Raw genomic sequence first — 17,484 nt, forward strand, 5'->3', positions numbered from 1 at the left:
TGGTTTTTAAAAAAAGAATATGACAAAACAAAGTCTTTTGTTTTCTGGGGCTTGAAACATCTATCAGACATTAGAGAGAATTAAAATCTTCATCAATGAAGACTGTACCTTGGCTTCTGGCAATTTTGACATTTAGCTAAACCTAAGAATGTGCAGTATCATAAACCAGTAAAACGAGACTCTCCTTCCCTTGTCCACACTGACCAATCATAGTTGTTCAAGCATAATTAAAATGCTTGGCTCTACTGACAAGAGAACAGGCAACGATCTGAAGTTAAGTCATAATAGTTCACAGTCACCATTTTGAAGGGGGTTGGTAAAGGTGAAAGCTCCTACTCCAAACTCAACCCAGCATGTGGTGGAAAGACCTTGCTCTTAACATTCTTGAGGCCTCTTGTGAATTCACTGCTATTTCCAGAATCCTAATATGAGAGCACAAAAATGAATTCTAACAGAGGCCAATAACTGACTATCTTTAAAGCTCCAAAGCAAAAGCAAACCAAAACCCTGTACAGCTATATATAATGGTTAAGAGCTGGCTAATAGCCAGAAATAAAGAGCAATTTTAAATATCTTGGGGTTCAAGTTGTCGTTTATTGAATGAGAGGAAATTCCATGGGAGAGGGACAGTATTTCGATCATCAGCTAAGCATATGGAAAATTTCCCAAAGGCCTCGCCATTGATATATATTCAAAGTAAAATCTCTAAGTCTGATAAGTATAACTGAGCTTTAGTTACTTTCCCTACCCAGCTACAGGCCTCAGACTAAGAATAGCAATAAATGTAAAAATATCCACTAGTTGTCATTCAACTCATGCACATGTGCCAGAATCACTCTCTTCCTCTCCCTCACACTCTGAATCATCAACCAAATTTTCTCTCATTGCTAAAGGTTCTTTAGCAATTCAAAATAAAACCAGAGGAAATGTTATTTCTTGGAAAAGTTTAAAAGTAGGTGAGATTCCTGTTTACATCCGAATCAAGCACAAGGACTATTTAAAATCCACAGAATATTCTTCAATGAAGTTTTTGGAGAATAAAGCATATGTATCCAGGGTAATAAATCAAATATAGTGACAAAGAGAAGCACTTCTGTCTGGCCCCAAATTATTTTGCTATTAGGTCAATACTGAACCACACGTACACTGTTTGGCTTTCTGAAGTGAACTGCCAATAAACAAGCAGTAGTCACCTAAAAATCTTCAAAACTGAACTATGCAAATCTCAGTTCCATCAGAAGTTAAAAACCTCGGACCTGAAAGTAATTAAGATGCTGGATATTACGGTCTGACCTAATCTATGCTACAGAGCCAGGATGATAGGGAAAGAGAAGTAAAGAGCACGTTCAAAAAGCCAAAAAGCCGCATCACAAGGAAAATTGGGTTTAGCAGAAAGGCGTGTTGATTTTCCTTTAACTCACAGTGTATAGTGTAAGATCAACCCTAGTCCCCTGAGCTCAATTTTATCCATCAGCACAACCCAGGGGCCATTTAAAATCACAACTTCCTTTTAAACATTCTTATCCTGATATTTACAAGCAAACACATTCCAAAAGTACAGTCACTTCCACTGCATAGAAAAAGCTTAATTGCTGGATTTAAAACTATTTACGCTTATCCACAAACAAGGGCCTCATCTTCATTGGTGACCCTAGGTCTTCCTCCTTCTTTTCCTTGACTCAGCAGCTGAGCTCAGCTTCTTCTGTCTGACCTTTCTTTTCCAAACGCTGGAGCACAGCAGGCATTTCTAGGTCAGCAAAGGAAACTATTACCGCCTTCCAGGAGAACAGTATCTTCTGTGTATTCGAAGGACTGAACAAGAACAACGAGTCAGTAATTCAGTGTACTAACCTCAGTTCTGACCCTGACTGGGTCATGCCTTTAACTGCCTCTTGTCTCTGTTTGGCTGGGGAGAAAACTCCTCCATCCACCCCTGTAGCTAGACTTCACAGTCACCTGAATGCTCAGCTGGGTTTCCTTTCCTCATCTAAATTCCCTGCCTTTCCTGTCTTTCCTTGTCTTTCCTGCCTTTCCTCATCTAAATTCCCTGTCTCTCTGGCTGTACCACCGGCTCCCTGCCTGGCCCACAATCTATGACAATGGCCATGCACTCATCCTTTCCAGACCACCCCATCTCATATATCCTGCCAACATTTAATTTTTTTAATAGTTTTATTGACACAAAATTCACATATCATAAAATTTACCCATTTAAAATATGCGATTCAATGGTTTTTAATATATTCATAGAATTGTGCAACCATCACCACAATCTAATTTTAGAACATTTCCATCACCCCACAAAGAAGCCCTGTAGCTACTGGCAGTCACTCGCCAAATCCCCACACCTCTCCACCCCATGCAACCACTAATCTACTTTCTGTCTCTATTGATTTGCCCATTCTGGACATTTTATATAAATAGGCGTGGTGTCTTATGACTGGCTTCTTTCATTTAGCATAATGGTTTCAAGGTTCATTCACACTGGAGTTTTTATTGCTGAATAACATTTTATTGTATGTATACACCACATTTTGTTTATCCAGTTAATAGTTGATGAAGTAACTTGTTCAACAGCACACAGCTTCAAAGTTGCATACGCAGGCTTGACGCCTGTAGCTCAGCAGCTAGGGTGCCAGCCACATACACCGGAGCTAGAGGATTCAAATCCAGCCCAGGCCTGCCAAACAACGACAACTACAACCAAAAAATAAAAATAGCCGGGCATTGTAGCGGGTGCCTGTAGTCCCAGCTAGTTGGGAAGCTGAGGCAAGAGAATCGCTTAAGCCCAAGAGTTGGAGGTTGCTGTGAGCTGTGAGCTGTGAGGCCACGGCACTCTACCAAGGGCGACATAGTGAGACTCGGTCTCAAAAAAAAAAAAGGAAAGAAAAAAAAGTGGCATAGGCAAGATTTGAACCTATGGATCTCTAACTCCAAAATTGGTCTTTTTTATTTCTCTCACTACCAAAGCACCTCTATACTTCCCTCCTTGCTCCTGAGTCCCTTTACTTGTTGTTATTAATTCTTGCAGGTGCTGCTCCTTTGTAAATAAACGTGTTACTTAGAAGCAGTGCAGGACATGACGAGCAGACCCCTAGAAAACCAGAGGCAAAGGATGGCCAGGCCACCAAGCCCCACCCTGGGTTTGACGCAATTAGCCTGTGAAAAGTGGAAGATCAAAGTGCCCACTAAGACTAGATCTTCAGAAATATCAATAATACGCTCTAGGAAATAATCAGGAGATGACTATGCCATTTTAATTCTCCTTTAAAAGAGTCAATCTAACATCATTAAAAGTGACATTTAAATGCTAATTGCAAAGGCAGCATTCCCAGGTCTCTAGACAGGTATTGCATGTTAATTAATTCTGGGGAGATGAAGACCAGCTTCCAGTATGAGGTGTCAGAAGGAAAGAGAGTTCCTTTGCAAAGGAAAATAAAAGGCTACGGCAGAGACATAATTATAAATTACCTGGCTTCAAGAGTTCTAAAAAGAAATAAGCTATCCTTTGCAACGCAAATTTCCTATTGCCTCTTTTGTAAAGGGTCCATGTTAATAAAATGACTGAAATAGAAATTTCCAACTTCAGTACTCTTTTAATGGAGTGCCCTCATCAAAGTGGCTCTTACTAGAATGGTGGCTAACAGGCCTATAGGACCAGCAACACGGGACACAGGAGCCTAATGCCATAGAAGCCGATAAACCACAAACACACTCTGAATGGTCACAAAGAACATCAGCTGCATTTTTTTTAACTGCAATGAATCATTTTTTTTTTTAAGGAGTCATGCAAATTAGTACAAACCCACAAACCACAGACCCACAAAGATGTTTGTTAGGCTGAATACTTTATATATTAGATTACCTCAAAAGATGATAATTTTAATAAAGTATACATTTAAATTGCTACAATCACAACACACAGGTCAGCAGTATAATACGTACTGTTTAACTTTTACTGTTTGCAGTACTTTTTCTCACACATTGTAGCCTTGGGAGATAAATGACCATAAACGTAGTCATTATATAATCTATATATAGATGATGAAATTCAGGCTCAGAGAGAATATGTCGTTTAGTCAAGATCACAGAGGTAAAGAGCAGTGGGGTCATGTCTAGAACTCCCTCTTCTGGAGCTAATTTCAACGACCTTCCCACTTCCCACTTTATCTATTATCTTTCTTCCACTTCATCTAGTTGCTTATCATTCCTGCTATTAAGCCCTGCTATTAAACATTAAACTATAATGTTTCTAAGCATGTGGATGACATTAACACTTGGGAAATAATCACGATTTGATTAGGCTCAATGAAGTTTTCTTTTTTAGTTCTTCTGCGAAGGCCCACTCTAGTAACAAAAGTATACTGGTTAATTCCTGTATTGTACAGCTTACGTTTTATACATGTATCATGAATGTGACAACGGGTTATGTATGACATAGAAAGAGAACTTACTGATTAATAAGAAAAAGATAGAAATACTGAGTAAAAGCTATGAAAGACTATTCACAAAAGAACTACAAATGGTCAAATGAAAACTTGTCAACTCTCTCTAGTAACAAAAAAAATTCAAACTGAAGCTCAGCATCCATAGCTCAGTCGTTATGGTGCCAGCCACATACACCAAGGCTGGTGGGTTTAAGCCCAGCCTGGGTCTGCTAAACAACAATGACGACTGCAACAAAAAATAGCCGGGCATTGTGGGGGGCATCTGTAGTCCCAGCTATTTGGGAGGCTGAGGCAAGAGAATCGCTTAAGCCCAAGAGCTGGAGGTTGCTGTCAGCTGTGACACCATGGCATTCAACCCAGGGTGACATTGTTGAGTGTCTCAAAAAAAAAAAAAAAAAAGGGCGGCGCCTGTGGCTCAGTGAGTAGGGCGCCGGCCCCATATGCCGAGGGTGGCGGGTTCAAACCCAGCCCCGGCCAAACTGCAACAAAAAAATAGCCGGGCGTTGTGGCGGGCGCCTGTAGTCCCAGCTGCTCAGGAGGCTGAGGCAAGAGAATCGCGTAAGCCCAAGAGTTAGAGGTTGCTGTGAGCCTTGTGACGCCACGGCACTCTACCCAAGGGCGGTACAGTGAGACTCTGTCTCTAAAAAAAAAAAAAAAAAAAAAAAATTCAAATTGAAAGTACAATGGGTTATTCTCCAGGTTCATAAGAGTAAAACCTAATATAACTCCGAGTGAGGGTTTAAAATGATAAAATTTACCAGGGAAGATGAAGGGACATGCCATATGATTCAGAAATTTCAGTTTCAGTAAGAGGGACTTTACCTAACAGTTGCAATCAGTGTAACCTGGCTTATTGTACCCTCAATGAATCCCCAACAATAAAAAAAAAAAAAAGAAATTTCAGTTTCAGTGGTTAATTCCAAGGACATAGAAAGGTACTAAAAAATGTATATATGAATGTTCACAATCATATTGTTTATAACAATGAAACAAAACAGAAACAACTTAGATTTACAATATAAGAGCGTTAAATGCATTCTGATGTGTTACCCACAAAATATTCTGTAGTCACTGAATTACGTTAGAGATAAAACTAAAATATATAACATTGAGAGAATGCAAGTAAATCCAAATAAATGACAAGATATTCCATGCACATGTATTGAAAGGCTCAATATTACAGAGATAACAGTTCCCTTATAGATTTGATTATAAAAGCAAATAGATTCAAATTAATCTCAGTTAAAGTCTCTGCGAGTCTGATTGCGTCTCTGTGTGGATTTGCAGAAACTGTTCCAAAAGCTTTATTTGGAAATGTGAAGGGCCGAGAACAAACAAGACTCTCCAGGAATTGGTAAAAAGAAGACCTTGTATTTAGTTTATTAAGCTACAGGAATCAAAGCATATATTATTAGAATAAGACAAATATACCAGTGGGGAGAGAATAGAGAGTTCAGAACTGGACCTACGCATGTGGGATACGTGACTTATGAAAAAGGTGGCAGTGAAGAGTAATGGGGAGTGAATGGTCTTTGGGATTAATGCTACCCGATCAACTGAATACCAGTGTAGAATAAAATGAAATGTAACTCTAATTTCTCATCAGATACAAAAATTAATCCCATGGGAATTGTAGATCCGAATGTGAAAGGTAAAACAATAAAGGTGATAGAAAATAACATGGGAGAATCTCGTCCTGACCTTGGGGATAAGGAAAGAGAGTCAGGAAGTACTAACAACAAAGAAAAAGACTGGTAAACTGGGTAACGTTCAAACTGGGAACCTCCGTTAACCCTGTGGAGAGAGCAATAAAGGTATGGCAGGAAGTGGGAAAAAATATTTCTAACACATATAACCAATAAGGAAATTATATCTAAAATATAAAGTAGAAACAAATATGGAAATGTCTGACAAGTCTATAGAAAAGTGGGCTAGAACCTTAAACAAGTTCAACACCACCCCAAGAAAGATAACCAGATGCTCAATAAACGTATCAGAAAGCGCTCAACCTCATTAACCACCAGGAAAATGCAAGTTAAAGTTACAAGATACTACAACACGCCTACCAGGCTGAACAAAATCAATAACACTAATAATACAAGTCTTGTTGAAGTTGTGGAGCAATCACAATTTACACAAATTGATGATGGAGCTATAGATTAGTGCAACCATTTCAGCAATATTTCCTAAAGTTGAATAGACACGTGTCCTATGCCCCACCAACTCCATTCCTAGGCATATGAACTAACAAACAACTTCAAAACCTGAGCATGGATGCCAACCGGCAATGTTCACAGCAATATTTTTCAAAATAGCCAAAACTGGAAACAACCCATTGGCCATTAACAACAAACAACATGGCAGCGTGCTCTTTTCATGGAGTAACATACGTGTACAGCAATAAATGAATGAAGAACTAATACATGTTAAAAAAAAACATGGATGAATCTCACAAACAAATGTTGACTAGGTCAAAAACAAGAAACTACATACTTTTATATCAAGTTAAAAAATAAATACTATAATGTTAGATTCAAAATAGCCATCATCTCTGGAGGGGAAGAAGGTGCCGTAGGAGGCTTCTAGGGATGTAAGACATATTATTTCTTGACCAAGGGACTACATGGATGTGTTCACTTTGTGATTACTTGCTGAGCTGTGTACTTAGGATTTGTTTACTTTTCTGCATGTATGTCCTATTGCCATAAAATATTTCCATCTATATTAACGGTTTGGAAATATGTCTGTGAGGTAGTACGTGTAAGAAGCTGCTTAGCAAAGTGTATTAATTCTCTTTTGAGATATATACGGTAGAAACATTGTTATCTAACGCATTTAGGACCAGAAGTTAATTGCTTAATTTCAAAACCTAGTGGAAGTGAAGACTCGTAAGAAGGTTAACACCTTCTGCCAAAAGCATTTTATTCTGACTGAACGTTGAGGACTTGAGTACTTGAGTACTCAAATTCCATATCATCTTCCCTGCATAAATCATATCTATAATCTATCCTCTCTATTTTCAGTTTTAGTTTCTTTAACATGGAATAAAAATTTAATACACTTGAGAAGTAATATGAATGTTGATTTCCTTCATGACTTTTAACATTTCTCTTCAAATCTTTCACAGTTGTTCCATCCGATCTGAATTCCAGAGCAATTATTTTAGAGATTCGCCTTATTCACACTTTGCTAAAACATTCAACCTGATTTTATTGGAGACAAAATCTCTGTGTTCACATTCCTATTTCGTTGGTTTATGTAATATTTAATTGGATTACATAATTATAATAAGTTCAATTGGCATAAAGAAGACTGAGATTAAAAAAAAAAAAAAAAAAAATGGCTGTTGCCAGATGTGGCAGCTCAGGCCTGTCATCCTAGCCCCCTGTGAGGCCACGGTAGGTGGACTACCGGAGCTCAGGAGTTACAGACTAGCCTGAGCCAAGATAGCGATCGCTTCTCTATTAAAAGTAGAAAAACTAGACAGGTGTTGTGTCAGGTGCCTGTAGTCCCAGCTACTGGGGAGGCTGAGGCAAGAGGATCACGTAAGCCTGAGAGATTGAGGTTGCTGTGAGCTGTGATGCCGTAGCACTCTATGCAGGGTGACAGAGTGAGACTCCGTCTTAAAAAAAAAAGAAAAGTCTCTTAGTAACCACTTACCATTGGTTCTATGAAAGAGAAATTTATTAGCAGAATGCATTTCAGAGTGCTTCTAGTTTATATACTTGGCTCTTTGCATTAGAAATGTGGAAGAATATATTCCAAAATATATTCTGGCATATCTTAATTGAAAGGGTTTCAGAGGATGATTAATTTGACTTGATTGTGTGTATTTCCTCAGAGGACCTGTACTGATTACATTTTTAAAAATACATCTTTTCATGTCATAAGAAGCTGATCTGGGAGCGCTCTACGGCATATTCCTGAAGGATGGTGGTGTTTGCAAGAAGCAGATGATGTGATTCTCTTCCTTCCTCTAAGCATCTGAATGTGAACAATTAAGGCTTTTAAATTAAAAAAATCAAAATTGAAACCCCAGCTCTGCCACTCGCTACCTGTACCTCCTTGGGCACATCTTTTCTCTAAAGCCCTGGTTTCTCATCTGTAAAATGGGGATAATCCCACAGACCACAAACAGTTGCTGTGAGAATGAGTGATAACGTAGGACCTAAAGCTGTAAGCATGGGACCTGACACATGGTAAACCTTAATAAATGTTAGCTTAAAAAATGAAGAGCGTACCTCATCAGGAAGACAGAACACACGTACACGTGATATAACAATAAAACAGATGCCAACACCTCACAGCTCAACCTACTGGCAAGATGCTGGGGACACGAAGTGAAGCCTGAGGGATCTGAGGGAAATGACGTTAATAAGGGAAAGTTTGTGGCTCAAGTTAATGCTTACGGGAAGTAGAGAATAGAAACTCACAGTTTCACCCTTCACCCAACCTCTGGAAGGAAAAGGATATAAAGAAATAAATGCGTTGGTTAGGACCATTTGCACATGGCTGAAGCTTGGAACACACAGATAGATGTGAGGAAGTAAGATCCTTTATGAATGTGAGATTTAATAATCTGGAGAGCATAAGCAGTGGACTTTCTCCTTAAGACTAGACGGAAAGGAGAAGGCCCTCGTGTTAGGGAAGGTACACATGAGAGGGAGAAAATCCCAGAAATGTGTCCACGCCCAGGCTGGTCCAGGAGTTCTCAACACACAGATCTCTATTCCAAGTTGAGGCAGCTATCTACAGGGAAGTTTCACCCTTTAATCAACAAATCTTCTTCTATAATGTTCCAGGTACTGTTCTGGACACTAGGAATACAAAGATGAATAAAACGAGATCACTGCTCTCGTGAAGCTTACATTCCACAGATAAGTTTTGACTTGCTACCTCCCAGCAAAGGATAGTTGACACCATTAACATTTAAAACATCTGTTTTCTGAGAAGGGGGCACATGGACAACTAATTTCACTAGGACCAATTTCACCTTGAAGTTAACTTTAACCTTGATCAAAGCATTAGGAGCTCTGCCAGATCAATAACGGGACTAGAGGACAGTGGCCAGAGAGAAGTCCCACCATGGCAAGAAGCAGTTTGAACAGTTCAGATCAGATAATACATCCCAACGGGCAACTCCAAAGGCAAGTATATTGTTATAGGTGACAACTGGGAGTCTTATAAGCTTTTGTTTTAATCAGAAAATACAATATCTTTTTTTTTCATTTTTAATATTTTGTTATGTTTCTTTCCACTCTTTTCTTTTTTTTTTTTTTCAGCTTTTGGCCGGGGCCAGGCTTGAACCCGCCACCTCCAGTATATGGGGCCAGTGCCCTACTCCTTTGAGCCACAGGCACCGCCCCAGAAAATACAGTATCTTTAATTACACTGAGTATCAGTGGCTAAATCAAAAATGGGTAGCAAAAGATGTTGTAATGGGATAAGGGGTGCAGAAAACACAGCATGGTGCATGGTGGCATGGCCCATCTGCTAAGCTGGGCCTCAGAATCTTAAAATGCACTACAGGAAGGCTTGGGGGGGGGGCGGGGGTAAAGAATTTCAAAAATAACCAGCAACTTAGTAACTTGGCTGATTTAAGCTGTCAGAACAGGCAGGCACTTTGAGTTTTCTGTATTTACCAGCTATATCTTAAAAGTAAGGTTTTTCCTTCAAAAATGAATAATTTAAAACTCGAAACAAATGTTCCTCAGAAGGCAATAAACTACCCCTTTAAGAATGTCAATTTCAATCACTTTCAAAATGCTTCTGTTAGTGGTTCTTAAACTATGCCTCCAAGGATTACTGGTTGCCACTCCTCCATCTGGACCAAGGTATTCTGCTAAAATCATACATGACAGTTTTATACTCATTCTTAGAAAAAATGTTGATAAATAAAACATTCTCAACTTCAGCATTTTTCCCATAACTTTTTTTCCCGAAACCTCTGGCACTAACTGATGCTTTTCCAAAGAACGCAAACAGAAGACATGGAAACAAAGAACAAATAAACTTTACTGGAAAAGAAATAAACGAGAAATAACCCATCACACTTAGTCCACGATCTTTTTTGTTTCCATTCACGGTGTGAGGGAGTTGTGCTTTTTATACTGTAAACCTCTACCGTAATCCTAGAAGAGCCAGTTTTCTTAAAAGGCCTTCCTTCTCCCCACACGGCTGCACCGTGGATCCCATCATGAGCCACAGGGAAAAGTATGACTCCAGGAAGCAGAGGATCTCAGGTAAACTTTTAGATCTCAGGTTCCTCTTCCATAAAATGGGGATAATATCTGCCCTGCCTAATTACTTCACAGAGGGCTATCCGGATCACCCACTACAAAGAGCACGGTAAACTGCAGAGCTCTATGTACATGTGAGCCACTATTATCACTGCTATTATTATTTATTAAGACTGCCTTTAAAAACAAAAATTATAGCCAATAACTCCTGCTTGATCTCTCTCTGAATAATTTTTCCAAAAGCCTTTACTCACTGAGCCACAGGCAGTTTGTGCTAAAATAATGTTTATCTTCAGGCATAACAAATGCATCAATCTCCTCACTGATAATTTCAAAAATATTGAGTATGTTTTGCTCTCTGGAATGGACCTACACTACATATTACATTTCAAACCTATAACCATACTCGAAATCCAAAATGTTCATTCAGCCATACCTCAACTACTTTCCCAATTGGGGGGACAGCGGGGGGGGGGGTGCGGAAGATAATTCAGAATTTCTGAATTGGAGAAATTTAACTATCCTGTAAGTTCATTTCCCTACAGAGACTTCTTTCCCAAATAATCCAAAATTGAATGACTGCCTTTCATTTATATGAGGTACTTATCTTCTTTACCACACTCACAGAAACTTAAATTCCAAACATTTCTGCTTATAAAAAAACTCATCACAAAAAATTATTAGGAGAAATAAATTTTTGTATATTATAACGATAGCCACTCCATTCCTTACAAACAAAAAATAAAATCACAATAGTATCACCAGGAGTTCCATAATGAGGAAGAAAATTGTTACAAGGATACCACAATCCCTTCTCCAGCAGCAAGGTCAATTTCCTGAGCAATTGAAACTTTTAAACTCTCTCCCCAGCAGAACACAGTGGCTCCTGCCTGTAATCCCAATATTTGGGAGGCCAGTCTCAAATAAATAAATAAATAAACAAACCCTCTTCCCATGAAAAATTTAGAAGAAATTTTTTAAAATGAAAAATCTAAAAAGAACATGAAATGACATGATATCTGAAACTTGACATAACTTTATTTTATTAAAATCTATCGACTCTGCTTGCGGCCGCCAAGTTCTCTGGTCTGCGAAAGTCATGTTACCCAACACCGGGAAGCTAGCAGGATGTACCGTGTTTATCACAGGTGCCAGCCGTGGCATTGGCAAAGCTATTGCATTGAAAGCAGCAAAGGATGGAGCAAATATTGTCATTGCTGCGAAGACCACCCACGCACACCCAAAACTTCAGGGCACAATCTACACTGCTGCTGAAGAGATTGAAGCAGTTGGAGGAAAGGCCTTGCCATGTGTTGTTGATGTGAGAGATGAACAGCAAATCAGTGATGCAGTCGAGAAGGCGGTCAAGAAATTTGGAGGAATTGATATTTTGGTCAATAATGCCAGTGCTATTAGCTTGACCAACACATTGGAAACACCTACAAAGAGAGTGGATTTGATGATGAGTGTGAACACCAGAGGCACCTACCTTACATCTAAAGCATGTATTCCTTATTTGAAAAAGAGTAAAATCGCTCATATCCTTAATCTCAGCCCACCGCTGAACCTAAATCCAATGTGGTTCAAACAGCACTGTGCTTATACCATTGCTAAGTATGGTATGTCTATGTGTGTACTTGGAATGGCAGAAGAATTTAAAGGAGAAATTGCAGTCAATGCATTGTGGCCTAAAACAGCTATACACACCGCTGCCATGGATATGCTGGGCGGTTCTGGTATCGAAAGCCAGTGTAGAAAAGCTGATATCATCGCAGACGCTGCATATTCCATTTTCAAAAAACCAAAAAGTTTTACTGGCAACTTTATTATTGATGAAAATATCTTAAAAGAAGAAGGAATAAAAAACTTTGACATCTATGCAGTTAAACCAGGCCATCCTTTGATACCAGATTTCTTCTTAGATGAACACCCAGAAACGGTTACCAAGAAAATGGAATCACAGGGTGGTATTCCAGAGGTCAAAGAAGAAAAGCCACAGCCCCAGCCACAGCTGCAGCCACAACCAAAAGCACATGCTGGAGCTGTGGAAGAAACATTTAAAATTGTTAAAGACTCTCTCAGTGATGACGTGGTTAAAGCCACTCAAGCAATCTATCTGTTTGAACTCTCAGGTGAAGATGGTGGCATATGGTTTCTTGATCTGAAAAGCAAAGGTGGGAAAGTCGGATATGGAGAGCCTTCTGATCGGGTCGATGTGGTGATGAGCATGTCTACAGAAGATTTTGTGAAAATGTTTTCAGGGAAACTAAAACCAACAATGGCATTCATGTCAGGAAGATTGAAGATTAAAGGAAACATGGCCCTAGCAATCAAATTGGAGAAGCTAATGAATCAGATGAATGCCAAACTGTGAAAGAAAAGAAAAAAAATATGTCGACTGCTATGTTCACAAAGTAAAAAACTCAAAACTAAAATCTATTGTTGTTGGTTTTCTTCCCTATTGTATTATAAGGATATGCATGTTCGTTCTGGAAAAAGATAGAATTTCTGTATCTGTAAGACTTGAAATTGCAATTAAAACAGTTGGCTAATTAAACAGAAGCTTCATTAAGTGGAATTCTAAGACAGTATGTTTTTTAGATTTCGAGAGTTTTGCTGAGCCTTGTATCTAATTTACTATCTTCTGTCAGGAAAAGTATCATTAGCAAGTAGTCAGGCTCAAGCAATAAAATTCACTCCTTTGGAAGCACCTGCTCATGTAAAATGATTGAGTTTGGGATTGTATATTAATGATGTTTTAGATTTTTAAATACTTATAAAGGAAATTTTCTGGCAATGCCCATAGCTCAGTGGGTAGGGCACTGACCATGTATACCGGAGCTGGAGGTTTCAAACCCAGCCCGGGCCAACAGTGACAACTGCAACAACAACAAAAGAATAGCCAGCAATAAATCCTCAACAATAAAAAGAAAATTTTTTTTTTGAGACAGTCTCACTATGTCCCCCTTGGTGGAGTGCTGTGGTGTCACAGCTCACAGCAGCCTTAAACTGTTGGGCTCAACCGATTTTCTTGTCTCAGCCTTCCAAGTAGCTGGGACTTGTCATTGTTGGTTAGGTGGCCTAAGCCAGGTTCGAACCTGCCACCTTCAGTGTATGTGGCTGGCACCCTAACCACTGTGCTGTGGGCGCTGAGGCAAAAAAAAAATAGTCGGGTGTTATGGCAGTCACCTATAGTCTCAGCTACTTGGGAATCACTTAAGAGAATCACTTCAGACCGGGAGCTTGAGGTTGCTGTGAGCTGTGACACCACGGCACTCTACCCAGGGCGACGCTTGTGACTCAGACTCAAAAAAAAAAATTTTTTTTTTACTACAGTGTATTTCACAAAAATCACATTATCTACTTAATAAACACTACTTGTAGAGACTAAATGAAACAAAACCATTTGTTAACTAGCTTTCCAGGTGCTGTTATCTATAGGAAAATATTATTAATGTATTAATAATTTAACTAATGGGAGTATGTATCCTATTTAAAACTATGCAAATAATGTCCTAAAATAAAATAATTTTTTCCCTAAAAAAAAAAAAAAAAAAAAAATCTATCAGAAATCACTCCTCTTTAAGGTTTATGTCAGCTGAGAGCTTCTCCAGCCAAAGAGGCGCACAAAACCGAACCCTGAAGTTAGTCTTGAGTCCTCCCTCTCCCTCATCTCCCACATCAAGCCCTGTTCTCTTCTATCCCTAAGAATTTCTAGAATTCTCCCATTTCCCCCCAGCTCCTTTGCCATGATCGCTTCTCACTGGCATTAGTGCAAGCCTCCAAATAGTCCTCCTCGCCCCCCACTGTTGTCACTTCCAATTCATCGCTCATGGAGCAGCCAGAGTGATCATTCTTAAGCCAAAAACCTGATCATGTCTGATCCCCTGATTAAAATAACTCCCAAGGAAAAAAAATCCCAAATCCATAATGTGATTTATAAGACCCTTCAAAATCTAAGCCATGAGACTGGCTCTCGCATGGTCTCTTGACCCTGGCTGGCCCTCACCCTCGGCCTGCTCACCACACTGAACTCTTTATATTCTCTGAACCAGTCACACAGATTGTGTTTCTGCTGCTAGCTGTGGGCCACAGGTAAGCAGCAGTGGACACTGATGAACGTCTCTATGGTTTCAGAGCCAGTGAATCTTCACCATCCTGATGCTATACTGTTTTAGTATAGTATCATCACTGAGAAGGGAGTAGGAGGCCCCGGCAGCCCCTTCTGCCATGAGATATGAGCACTGTGAGCACACCCTGGGACCACATTTACACATATGCACACTAATAAAAATGCTGCCTGTGCAAAAAGCAAGAAAAGGATGTCTTCCCCATTTTATTTTTTTGCTTTTAAAAGTGGGCAAAAGGCAAGGTGCAGTGGCACACACTTGCAATCATAGCACTTTGGAAGGCCTAGGTGGGAGGATCACTTGGAAGCCAAGAGTTTGAAACCAGCCTGGGCAATACAGGGAGACCCAATCTCTACAGAAATTAAAAATCAGCTAGGCATGGTGTCTCAGCTACTAAGAAGGCTAAGGCAGGGGGATTGCTTGAGGCCAGAAGTATAAGACTGCAGAGAGCTATCATCACACCACTGTACTCCAACATAGAGTAAGACCCTTCCTGTTAAAAAAAAAAAAACAGTGGACAACAATATTTAATTCAAAAAAGATGCTGGGCAAAAAAAGAAAAAGTACTTTTCTAAACTTGAAGCCAAAAGCTAATTAGAATTAGAATAAAAAAAAAGAAAAAGTATGTATTTGCTATTCATAGGCTCTCATCATTTCAGGTTAACAAACTTAAAGAGAGGAAGCTTATCCACATTAAAAATACATATTATATATAGATTTATATATATGAGAATATGGCAGCATGAGACCAAAAATACAGAACCAGCTCGGTGCCTATAGCTCAACAGCTGGGGCACAAGACACGTACATCAGAGATGGTGGGTTCAAGCCCAGCCCGGGGCCTGCCAAGCAACAATGACAACTGCAACCAAGGAATGGCCAGGTGTTGTGGTGGGCACCTGTGGTCCCAGCTGCTTGGGAGGCTGAGATAAGAGACTCGCTTAAGCCCAGGGAGTTGGAGGTTGCTGTGAGCTGTGATGCCACAGAACTCTCCCGGGTGACATAGTGAGACTCTGTCTCAGGAAAGAAAAAAAAAAAACAGAACCAAAAGCTTTGGGTCCAGAAAGGCCCTGATATGGCAGAAAAGATCAGGTTTGGACGTCAACTCCACCTCTTATTTGCTGTTAGCCTGGGTCCCAGCTTCCTCATCTGCAGAAGGAGGAAAAAACCCACATTGTGGAGTGGTTGTGAGGAGATTCAAGAAAACAGATGTGAAGTTCTAGCAAAATGCAATACCCAGTTCTGAGTTGCTTACTTTCTAACCACCAGTATTCCAGTCAGTTAGACAGCAAATACCTTAAGAAAAGAAAATCTCACTCACATGTTGCTCACCACCCACAGATCAGACTGGTAAAGTTAAGGCCTCCCGAGAGGGAAGTGAATTTGCTTCTGTTTTGTTTCCTTTACCTGTTCTTCACTGTGTTAGCACTTAGAAAGAGGTACATTTTTAGAAGTGAAAATATTTCACCAATTAAAATATGAAAGCTATATACATATGGAAGAAGTGTGATGTTATAACTGGAAAGATATAAAAGAAAAAGTCACAGCACTGCCTCTGCAAAGGGGAACTGATGGACCGGGGACAGAAATAGAAAGGAAACTTTTGGCATTTTTAATCTGTGTGTACATTAGTTCAAAATAAGCAGATTTTAACTTTCAGCACTTAACATTAAACAAAGGTTTATATATCATTTAAGGTCCTGTGAACTTCCATCTTGCCTCAACCAAATATTCAAGAGCCAAGCCCTACATAGGGCCCAGGAGGCCTTCACTGACCTCACAGCTCTTCCTGCCTGACCTCCCCTTTCTTTCAACATCCACTGCTCTCTCTCCACAATTCCGCATAATGTCATTGTTTATGAACTGATCGAGAAAGCCAGGCATATCTAGCCAATAGACTACAAATCCTTTAAAGGCAAGGAACAATCTTTTATTGTCCTCAGCTCCACCCCAGAAATGGAGGCAATAAACACTAACTGATTAATGATTTGCCTTATATAGCCCAGAGAGCGGTAGGTGCTATTACTCACAACGTCTGCAGGCTGTCATTGTTCAGAATCCATCATGATGCAACCCAGAAGGGGTAGACTGTCACTTTAAAGACAATGAATCCTTTCTTTGGCTTAAAAAGGGTTTCAAGTTATTAACCTTTTTGAATGTATTTTAAGCTCATTGGGCTTTTACTTTGCTGAGTTGGATCTTTGTTTTAGGTTTTCATTGCAGCAGGGAAGTGCTTCCTTTAAGGTTGGGGAGAAGCAAAGCACAGAAGGTGTCAGGAAAGCAAAGCTCATCCTCTAAAAAGACACTGCAATTTTCTGCATTCACAGTATTCATCTCTCCCTCCTTTATATTAAAGAATGAGCAGAATTTTCTGAAAATCAGCAAGAAATCCATCAGGGCTCAAAGCATACTGAGCAACAGAGAATTAAAATTGGGAAAATTACTGAGAATTTTCCCTCCATTCCTATCTGTCACAAAATGAAAGTAGTGCTCATAATACCAATTTGGTCACACAGTGAACGCAGCCAAAAATAAGGCAGACTCCATACGAGGCAATGCAGCCTAACAGTGCTACAACACAGGTGTGAATTTAAAGAGCTGTAGCAACTCAGGGGCTATCCTGTGTGCTGGGTTACAGGAGCAGTTTGAGTTTGCCAGGGATAATGA

At 39.7% G+C, this 17,484-nt stretch overlaps 2 protein-coding genes across 9 annotated transcripts in view; one reads left to right on the forward strand and one right to left on the reverse strand.

Annotated features, from left to right (window-relative positions):
- Positions 1–17,484, reverse strand: part of CRADD (CASP2 and RIPK1 domain containing adaptor with death domain) — a 286,998-nt gene that overhangs the window by 71,790 nt on the left and 197,724 nt on the right. The window lies entirely within an intron of this gene.
- Positions 11,753–13,122, forward strand: LOC128580522 (hydroxysteroid dehydrogenase-like protein 2). The gene has a single exon (XM_053582442.1). The coding sequence runs from the start codon at positions 11,787–11,789 to the stop codon at positions 13,059–13,061; it is 1,275 nt and encodes a 424-aa protein (XP_053438417.1). The 5' UTR covers positions 11,753–11,786; the 3' UTR covers positions 13,062–13,122.

Source organism: Nycticebus coucang, chromosome 3 (genome assembly GCF_027406575.1).
Source record: "Nycticebus coucang isolate mNycCou1 chromosome 3, mNycCou1.pri, whole genome shotgun sequence".
In the NCBI taxonomy this organism is placed as follows: Eukaryota; Metazoa; Chordata; class Mammalia; order Primates; family Lorisidae; genus Nycticebus; species Nycticebus coucang.